This window comes from Primulina huaijiensis, chromosome 1 (genome assembly GCF_012295235.1).
Source record: "Primulina huaijiensis isolate GDHJ02 chromosome 1, ASM1229523v2, whole genome shotgun sequence".
Classification (NCBI taxonomy): Eukaryota; Viridiplantae; Streptophyta; class Magnoliopsida; order Lamiales; family Gesneriaceae; genus Primulina; species Primulina huaijiensis.
In genome coordinates, this window is record NC_133306.1 from 5162953 (window position 1) to 5174042 (window position 11090).

At 32.1% G+C, this 11090-nt stretch overlaps 1 protein-coding gene across 1 annotated transcript; it reads left to right on the forward strand.

Annotated features, from left to right (window-relative positions):
- Positions 1–6618: 6618 nt before the first annotated feature.
- Positions 6619–8456, forward strand: LOC140979461 (CBL-interacting serine/threonine-protein kinase 12-like). The gene has a single exon (XM_073444869.1). The coding sequence runs from the start codon at positions 6756–6758 to the stop codon at positions 8169–8171; it is 1416 nt and encodes a 471-aa protein (XP_073300970.1). The 5' UTR covers positions 6619–6755; the 3' UTR covers positions 8172–8456.
- The last annotated feature ends 2634 nt before the right edge of the window (positions 8457–11090 follow it).

Consider the following 11090-nt stretch of genomic DNA (forward strand, 5'->3'; position numbering starts at 1 on the left):
AGTCGTTTGTGTCGTTTGCAGTAATTAAGCTTTACCACATAACTTGCGACCAAAAGGGAGTGAAATGAAATGAAAACGATGAGCCTAGGAAATGAAATGAAGTCCAAGCTGTAAGAATAAAGGTGCAAGACAACAACAAGCACGTAGCTGCGTGAGATCCATGTGCAGTCGCGCCCCGGAGTGCCTAAGACGAATCAGAAGCAACAGAACAGGACACAACACGCAGCATAGCGGAGTCTAAGTATGCATTTTTTGAGAGCAGAGTCGTTTATTCAGATCGATCTTTCTCTTTCTATTTTTTTTAGTTCTTTTGTCGATTGGTTTGATGTTGAAAACCATGAATTATTGTCTTAGTTATTTATTCATGAACTAACTAATTTGTCTAGAGGACGATGTAGCTTGGTCGAACTATATTTTTGAATATTTGGTTTAGATATTCAATTTGCTCCTTAATTTATTTGTGTTTTCTTGAATTTATTGTGTTCAATTACTTGATCACTAATTGAATTGTTATATTTATTTTAAATCTATCATTCCAGATATGTGATTTTGAATAGGACCGTAGAAAAATACATCATTGATGTTTATAAAATTTGGGAGGCCTATAACTCCATTGAAGTCATTCAAATAATTATTTTGTTATTTATATTATTTGATATTTGATTCTTTAGAGATACTAAATCGATATTAGATAATTAGTTTCTACTTATCACTTGGGAAAGAGAGTTGGAAGAAGTAAGAATTCTTGGTTAGTAAATATGTTGAATTTATGAATATAGATGTCAATAATAATTAAATATAACGAAGATTAAGTGAAATCTCACCTCTAGATTCTTTCTATCACTGATTTTTTGCACTTAGTTGCTAGTAAATAATCAAGATCCTTCTTAAATTATCTACATAAAGTTCGGCTATACTAATTACGGTACTTAATATAAATTTACATATACACTCTATGAGACGATATACGTACTTAATCTAATATTAAAACTTGATACCGTACACTTGCGACAATAATTCGTGCAACAAAAATCAATACATTTCAAAAAACTTCGTTTGAAATCCTCCAAATATCCAAATTAAAAGTGAAAATGAACTGAATCGATTTGACTATTAGTAAAAATTTGAACTTCCAATTTGTCTCAAATTATATATATTTGATTTCGATTCGAAACTCAAATTTTTTTAAATTTTTAGCTCGAGTTATGCTCGAAGCAATTTCGAGTTCGAGTTTGAATCGAAATCTTCGAACCTATTTGCGCGAGCTATTCAAACTATTATTCAGATAGTAAGGCTTGAAAGCTCGAAACATCTGAAATGCTCAAAATATATATTATTAATATATAATTATATTATATTAATAAAATATTAAGTCTGGTAAGAGGCTCGCAAACTATCGAACACACTAATTATCTATCGAGTTCGACTCGAAAAAATTAAGAACATGTTCGTGTTCAGCTCAAGTTCGATAAATTCAAATACGAATCAAAATTCATTGACTCAACTTGAAAAGTTCGCTGAGTAACTCAATTCGTTTACGGTCCTAATCTAAATCCTTCCATCCAACACGATCTTCTTGTTTTTTCTTAAATCATTTTTTTTTTTTATCATTGATATGAGCTCATCTAATTAGGTATTATTTCTCCTTCGTTACGGTTTGTGTCGCAAGATTGGATAAACAATCACGGATCTTTGTAATAATAATAATTAAAAAAAAAAAGATGTTTGCATAAAGATGTTAATAATTGGTTAATTATGCAAAATGCATTGCTTTATTGATTGATTCATTAATTTTTGGAATCGGCCCTTTAGTCAATTAAGGCTTTTGTAGTGAAAAGTGACGTGCTTTAATGACGCTGGATTCAACGAGAATATTCACACACTAGATTTCATCGGCAGCCAAATATAATGACGATCTTGGCATATAATATATCCTAGGAATTTTTTATACTTATTATATTATGTTTANATATATTAAATCTCGAAGTTATTCTTAAATTTTTAGGCTCCAATTTAATTTAATTTAAATAGTAAATAGAGGAGACTAGGTGGGTATACCCTAATTCGTTGTCAATGGATTTGGAAGCTAGCTAGCAGACGACTTGCTCCATATGGGTTTGGTCATTATTTTAACTAAGGCCATAAACAAATCAAGCTGATTCACGAGTTTTGGAGTCGACTCAATAAATATTTGATTTGTATTCGAAGTTATTGAACTTGATTCGAACTCGAACTTGTTCGAATTTTTTTCTAGCCGAACTCGAGCTAAAATTATTTTTTTCGATCGCTAACGAGATTTAATATTTTATTAATATAATATACTGATATAATAAATATATATACATTTCGAACTTTCGACCAAAGTTCTCGAACCATAATATCCGAACAATATTTCGAATGTTTCACGAATAAGTTCGAATATTTCGAACCAAACTCGAACTTCATTTCGTGCTGAAATCAAGCCAATTTGTTTTAAATTTTCGACGAGTTTCAGACTAAGTTCGAAATCGAACATACTTAATTCGAGCTTTAATTTTTTATTATTATTCGACTCAATTCGATTCGTTTCCACCGTTAACTCTTACACACGGTTATCGGCTAAAGTAATCCGCTTAATGAATAACTAAATCTATTTTGGAATAATTTTTCACCTAACCCCAGTGGAATGAAGGCCAACTGACCTGAGTGTCTTGGTCCTTTTGTTGGCATATCTAGCTTCGCGCACAATGGGCTTTTATTGATCAAATGGACCTAGTCGTAAAACCCATATTTCAAGAGTTTGGCCCATTAGTTGTTAATTACCCCAGCAACAATCATAGAAGTTACATATCTATTGTTTGGTCGTATGGTAAGTGATACGACATACTTCCAATAAAGAGCTATATTATCACTGATATCCGATATTGTTCAGTCAATAAATGAATACATCATATCAATAAAAAAATTCGGTGGGAAGATTATATTTAAGTTCTGATTCGGCGTGTGATTCAGATATAAATATTGATCTATTGCACAATGTGCATACACCCGAATTTTTAAATGGAATTAGATGTATTGGAGTTCCGAAACACGAACTAAATTTGAAGGTTGAAACTCATGTTATGTTGTTACGGAACATAGATTAATATCTTGGATTATGCAATGAAACTAGATTTTTTTATCCGAGAATCGTATTTTGAAAAGAAAAGTTCTTACCAGAAGTAACGCGGGTCACAAAATCTTTATTCCAAGAATGTCATCGACCATATATAATCCAATATTTTATTTCAAGTTTAAACGGAGATAATTTCTCCTAATTGTTTCGTATGCAATGACAATTAACAAAAGTCGTAGATAATCATGATCATATGTTATACTTTTTTTTTTATTTTAAGAAACTCGTTTTCAGTCATGGCTTGCTACACGTTTCTGTATTCAAAGTTGCAAATCCTAAAGGTCTCAAAATTTTAACATATGATATAGATGGTAGTCAAGAAAACTCAACGACAAATATTGTATTTGAAGAAATTTTTCATAATTTGTAATAATATTTTTTCCTCATGTTAAATATATTAGTGACTGTGAAATTAGTTTTTGTTTGCATAGCCAAAAATTTCATATTATCTAATTTTTAATCAATATACATGATATACAGTTACTATATCACATATGTAAAATACTAATTAAAAATTTAAAAAATGACTTTCAGTTCAAATTGTAGCCGAACCAGAACCACACAAAAGGAAAAAAAAAAAAAAATCAAAACCGTATCCAAGAATTTGTTTTTGGTTCCACAATCCGTTAAAATTGGAACCGTTGATCTTAGAATCATATAGTTGAAACTTATAGATTTGGTAAAATATGAGACGTGATATTCACTTCCATCTAATTGTTCAATTAAAACGTTTCTCAGTAGAATTTTGAAGTTTCAAGTATACTTGATCTCACACCACACGACACAAATTTATCCACGTTTTTAATTACTTAATAGTAATGTTTTATTAAATATCTACGTTATTAATTACTTAATATATGAAAAAAATTTGTCACGGATCGTATTTTGTGAGACAGATATCTTATTTGGGTCATCCATGAAAAAACATTACTTTACTTTTTATTGTGAATATAAGTAGGGTTGACCTGTCTTACAAATAAAGATTCGTGAGACGGTCTCACAAAAAACCTACTCTATATATATTAACAAAATTGTCTAGATTCGTAATGAAACACATTTCATATCTAACGAGAATACTTTGAAAGATACGATGTTTTGATTAAGAAAAGATTTGATCATTTGGTCGAGAAATTTCTTCTTAAGTTAGTTATTTCAAGGAAAATGCTTAATATAATTTATTATCAAGTAAGATAAACAATTCTAGTCAACAGTTCAACATATATAGTTGCCTAAATTTAAGTCCGTTCAGAAATATTTATTTAATTTATTACACCCTTTCGATCTAAATATATTAACTGTGTACTTTTTCCAATTCTTTTAAGTTATTTTAAAACTTTATACAAATAAATAATCATTTTAATATTTTCTTAAGAATTAATATATAATGATTCCTTTATCATAGGAGCCAAGAGAAATCTTGGAAATAACTCTTAAATTTGCCTCTTTTTTTCCTGTGTACCTTGATTACAAGTTTTGTGAGAATATATGTAACCGGCAATGCGTATCAAATACGGTTTAATTCAACTTATTCGAGAACATTATTCTCGTGATAAATCTAATGACCACTATTGAATATAAAGTTTATGAATAATCAAACATAAACTCGATATATTTTAATCAATGATAATTCATTAGTTAATTAGGCTACATACTACTACCACAACCTAAACTAAAAAAAATTCAAAAAGAAAATTTCGAAAATCGGTAGAGGAAGAATTGAAATTTAGGTATAACCAAAATTTTTAAACTGGAAATTGAACCGCATTTTAAGAAAATACACCTCAAGAACCCAAATTATTATGGGTTTTTTTTTTTGGGAAGTTGGTGAAAAATCCCCAATCAAAATATTTCTTTGGGTTCACTTCCTACCCAGAAAATTGTGGTACTATGTCATACAAAATGTGGTACACTTCATGTGAAAATGTGGTACTAAAAAAGTATCCAGTGACTGAACACAAAAAAAATCGACGACGGAGAAATGAAGACTTATTTCCCGTTTTTTTTTTTTAATTATCAAATGTGCATTTATGGTATTTGATAAGATATACTTTTGGGATTTAATTATTTAAATCAAACCCTCACATTTCCCCAAATGGGTTGACTTGACTATGTACACGCGTGACTCACGAACAGACGTCGGCAAATGAGGCGTGACTCATCACCAAGTTCTCCTCAATTTTAATAATTATTTATTGAGTAAAATTTAATTCCCCAATTTGGTCCTCTATTTTCCATCAATTTTTGATCTAGTCTCTCATCTTTTAATTATTCCAAAATAATCCCCCTATTTTTCAACTTCTGACCCTTTTTCGTCCAATCGGATTTTATACATGTTTTGTATTTTTATTTATTTTTTTCATTCTTTCGTAAAATAAATTAATCGTCATATCTTTTGACCAAAATGTCGATACATTACCCATTTATTTCCAATCACAATATAACTAATCTCACAAAATCAGAAATAATAAAAGCATACCATAACAATTGATCAAAATTTTCATTTCAGGACTTTCAATAAACCTTCTTACATAGGAGTAAATTTTATATTTGCAAAAAAATATAAAAATGAAAAAAATGCAAGTCGGAGAACTACAAATATAATTTATTTGGTAACAGAATTAAAAATAAAATTACATGATGAAAAATTCATTTTTCCAAATTACCATACGCGTGACCACCACAATTGTGAGTAAGTCTCTTGTGAGACGGTCTCACGAATCTTTATCTGTGAGACGGGTCAACCATCCCGATATTCAGCATAAAAAATAATACTTTTTCGTGGATAATCTAAATAAGATATTCGTCTCATAAAATACGATCCGTGAGACCGTCTTACACAAAGTCCAACCCCAATATTAATTCACAAATTACTCTAAGGATGATTTTGTGAGATATTTGGATTATAAATGAAAAAATATTATTTTTATGTCAAATTTATAACTTTTTATATTAAAATATTACTTTTCAATATAAATATAGATAAAATTGACTCGTCTTACGAAAAAAATCTGTAAAATCGTTTTTAAAAAAACCTAGTCTAATTAATTTCGGATCCAATCCAAACAGAAAAACTGAAGAATACAAGTTTATATTTGCATACTCTCTATTTTTTAAAAGTTCAAATTTTAATAATAATGATGATGATGAGGTAGCCAATAAATTTTAAAAGTTCAAATTTTACACCCACCTTTTAATTTTAAAAGACTGAAATTATTATTATTTATTGATATAATTTAAGATATGGATCAAGATATAATATCAGTGTTCTAAAAAACGTCGTCTCGATCTAAGTAGGAAACTTAAATTGTTTAGTTTATATGTTTATATCACATTATATTGTAGTTTAATTTCATTATTATTATTTAATAAAATATAAATAAGCGTGAATGCTGGCGGAAGAGCTTTCCGTGAAATGAAACAAACATTTCTTTCAAAATTATAGGCCTTACAAGTCAGTCAGCAAAGGGACAACAAAACAGAACACAGAAATCCAAACAAACCCCCAGCTCACAACCTCATACACAATGGCGAAATCCACCACAATCATCCACCACTAACATTAAATAGGCCTTTAGATACTCTCAATCCCAATTGGGTTTCCATGGCCGCCGCCGTACCCTCCACCTCCACCGCCACGAAGGTTGGGAAGCAGAAGGAAATGAGCGGCTTTCTGTTGGGCCGATACGAAATCTGTAAACTTCTGGGGCACGGAACGTTCGCCAAAGTATATCACGCCAAGAACTTGAAAACCGGGGAAGGTGTTGCGATTAAGGTGATCGATAAAGAGAAGATCTTGAAAGTTGGGTTGATCGCTCACATCAAGCGCGAGATCTCCATTTTGAGAAGGGTTCGCCACCCCAACATTGTGCAGTTGTTCGAAGTCATGGCAACCAAGTCTAAGATCTTCTTTGTCATGGAATATGTCAAGGGTGGTGAGTTATTCAACAAGGTTGCCAAGGGCAGGCTTAAAGAGGAAGTTGCCAGAAAGTATTTCCAGCAACTGATTTCTGCCGTAGCCTTCTGCCACGCCCGCGGCGTCTATCATCGCGATTTGAAGCCCGAAAATATTTTGCTTGATGAGGATGGGAATCTTAAAGTGTCTGATTTTGGGCTGAGTGCTATTTCCGAGCAGATAAAACAAGATGGCCTTTTTCATACTTTTTGTGGCACGCCGGCCTATGTGGCGCCGGAGGTGTTGGCTAGAAAGGGCTATAATGCGGCCAAGGTTGATATTTGGAGTTGCGGTGTGATTCTGTTTGTTTTGATGGCGGGTTACTTGCCATTCCACGATCAGAATGTTATGTCTATGTATAAGAAGATTTACAAAGGTGAATTCAGGTGTCCGAGGTGGTTTTCTCCCGAGTTGATTCGATTTTTGACGCGTTTGCTGTACACGAATCCTGAAACCCGGATCACGATTCCGGAGATCATGGATAATAAGTGGTTCAAGAAGGGGTTTAAGAATGTGAAATTTTTCATTGATGATGATAAATTATGTACTGTTAACGATGATACTAATAACAACGATGTTGAGTGTTTATCGGATCAGTCTTTGTCCGAATCTGATTCCGAGTTGGAGACCCGAAGGAAGATCAAGTGTCTTCCGAGGCCTGCTAGCTTGAATGCTTTCGATATCATTTCATTTTCGCAGGGTTTTAACCTGTCAGGTTTGTTTGAAGAAGGATCAGATGGAGGAGCAAGATTTGTATCAGGGGCACCGGTGTCGAAAATCATATCAAAATTGGAGGAAATTGCGAAAATAGTGAGTTTCACCGTCCGCAAAAAGGATTGTCGAGTGAGTCTTGAAGGATCCCGGGATGGTGCAAAGGGACCCTTAACGATTGCCGCAGAGATATTCGAATTGACACCATTGTTGAGAGTGGTAGAGGTAAGGAAAAAAGGAGGGGATGGAACGGAATATGAGGATTTCTGTAACCGTGACTTGAAGCCGGGATTGCAAAGCCTTGTGCATGGAAATGTTTCTGATTCTTCTTACTTGCCCTCAGATACCGAATAGATGATGGAGAAGGGAGAAGATTCTACTTTTCTTTTTCCTCCTTTCTTTTACATTCTGTTGCTTTTGGTTTTTTTTTTTTACCTTTAGTTACACTTCTGTACGTGCTAGCTGAATAAAGATAAAATCTTTCCTTATCTGTTGTTAGATTTTTCCTTTTCTTTTAGTGCTACGGCTGGTCGTGTTAAACCCTCTAGAAGATTAATTTACCACTGTATCAGTATCTTGATGAATATTTTAAGATCCCTCGTATCAAGTAAATAAATAAAGCTACCTTGTTATTGATTATGAGTTGTGACCATGCTCCCTTTTACTCTTTAATGGAATAGTCCAATTCTTGCTATGCATCTCTCTTGCATACCACAAGATTGAAAATGTTTCTAATGCTGCATAAACTGCAATGGTTTAGGGAAAAGTTCTCTCTTTGAACGACACTTTTACGTTTACTAGTTATTTGTTGAACGGCTCTCTGCCGGGCTCTTTCTTGAAAACAATGCAATATTGATTTGTGATTGTAAAGATGATCAGTTTGAAACGTTTCACAGATTTCTGGTTGTGTGGAACAAAAATTGGTTACTCTGTCATTCGGTTACTGCTTTATTCGGAGGCACCATTGGTCTCTTGTGTGCTTCACTACTTTAGATCCTCGTGGAACAATTGAACTTCTTGCATGAGTTGCATCGAACTAAACAATATGTCTTTGATTAGAGTTGATAGAAATGTAACCTCACTGGTCACTTGAGGACTAAGGTTTGGTAAAATCTCTAATATTAAATGAAATACGACTGATAGCCTTTAATCTGATGGAAAATATCTTATTATTCACTACTTTTTGTACATACTAGTTGGAATCAATATCTGTTATGCCGTTCTTCGCTGCAAAGGCATTCCTTTTTTGCGGTGCGCAGCAATAAATCTATGCTTATAATGCAGTGCTTTTCCGTTTGGCAGCAAATATTACCTCTAAACATGGCCTTGATCTGATAATTTCTTTGTTTCAGGTCTTCTTCTTTTACTTTTTCCATATTTCCCAAACTTCTTGTTCGTTTACGGCAAGTTTTAAGACATACGTACATAAAGAAAGAAACAACCTCGTCTTGATTGGCCGCTCAGCTTTTTCGGTACATTTTGTGCTTTTGCATGTATTAAGTTACATTTGTTTTCTTGATTTTCTTCTATGTGCACATAATCTTGTAATGGTATTAGGTTGGGTGAAGTAATATCAAAACATAAAACTCCCATATATTATACTCGTTGTTACAATGGTTGAATATTCTTTTTGTTGAATTTAGGATAAACGTGGTAGGCAATTATTCTCATCATTTTCTGACATTTTTGGGTCCATTTTCAAATGGAGATCATCGTGGACATTGTGAAACAACGAATTATTCAATGACATATTTGAAGTATTTTTTCCTCGTTCATTTAGTTAAATGTTAGTACTTGAATAATCAATATATATCAATTTCCATCAAAATGTAAAAGTTTCATAGTAAAAAGAAAAACTTTCTTAATATAACATAAACTAAAACGGTTGGAGACCTCAATTCCTACAATAACATGGGACCATTGTTGGTGTTTTTTTACACTCTGATGGATGTCATGTTGGGGGTTGGTCCCCACACGTTGTGATTGCAACTTATATGGACATACGATTTTTAATTTGTTTTCCCTCCTTTTGAAAAAGTCGGTGCTTCGGAAATAAAGTCGGTGCTTCGGAAATTTTTGAGACGTGTACGTTTTGTTATTTCAAAACGTGTTTGATTTGATTTTATATAACAAAACGTGTTTGATTGATTTTATTTAAAATAAGTACATATTTAATATATTTAAATCGTGGGGTGACATAATAAATATATGTTCATCGAATTATTATTAATTTCATTTTTTAAAAATTGTAACGATTAAAGAACCGAACGGACATGTTTTTTTTTTAAATATTGGATTGTTTTTTTTTTTTTTTAAATATTGGATTGTTTTCAGTTTATGATTAATTTCATCCATCAATCAGATTTGCCAAAGTGAATGCTTAATTTGTGACAATACGCGACCGAAGCAATTCCAATTTTTAATGATCTCGAACAAAAAACTTGATACATTTGTAGAATAAATCGATTCAGTATTTCTTCATCACAAAAGATAAGTAACGAGATTAATGTGGGGATAATTAATATTTAGGGCAACATATGATTCAATCCAACGACAAATATTCTGGCGCATATGTTTTTATCATTTCAGCCCTCTAATTTTTTTTTTCAAGCGAAAACTAGGGATATGTAATTGAAATTGTGACATAAATGTAAAAATTATTAACATCCATAAACTCTAGTTGACTATATATTATTTATGAAATATATAAGACGTGGAAATTAGAACAAATATATGTCTATATTGTCGAAATTATGGTACAAATTTACATATATAATGTATCAAGTGGCTCAAATTGGGTAAGAAAGCTATAATTTTTTTGCCACAAAATTAGAACACTTTTGGGGACCGAAAAAGAAGATTCATTTGATTTACCCATTCAATACTAAACGACTCAAATTGGGAATGGAAGAAAATGGATTAAGAACATAGAGCAGGTCTCTTGTGAGACGGTCTCACGAATCTTTATCTGTGAGACGAGTCAATCCTACCGATATTCACAATATAAAGTAATACTCTTAGCATAAAAAGTAATACTTTTTCATGGATGACCCAAATAAGAGATCCGTCTCATAAAATACGACTAGTGAGACCGTCTCACACAAGTTTTTGTCAAGAACATAACTACGCAAATAGCGATCAAGCTATGTCTAATGGAGTGTGTACAATCTCTATTGATTTTGTATAAGGATTTGATTCCAATATTTTTTTGCAAACAATTGTACATAAAGATTTTTTTGTACTCGTCGTCTGATTGTGAGTGAAATCCTCTCT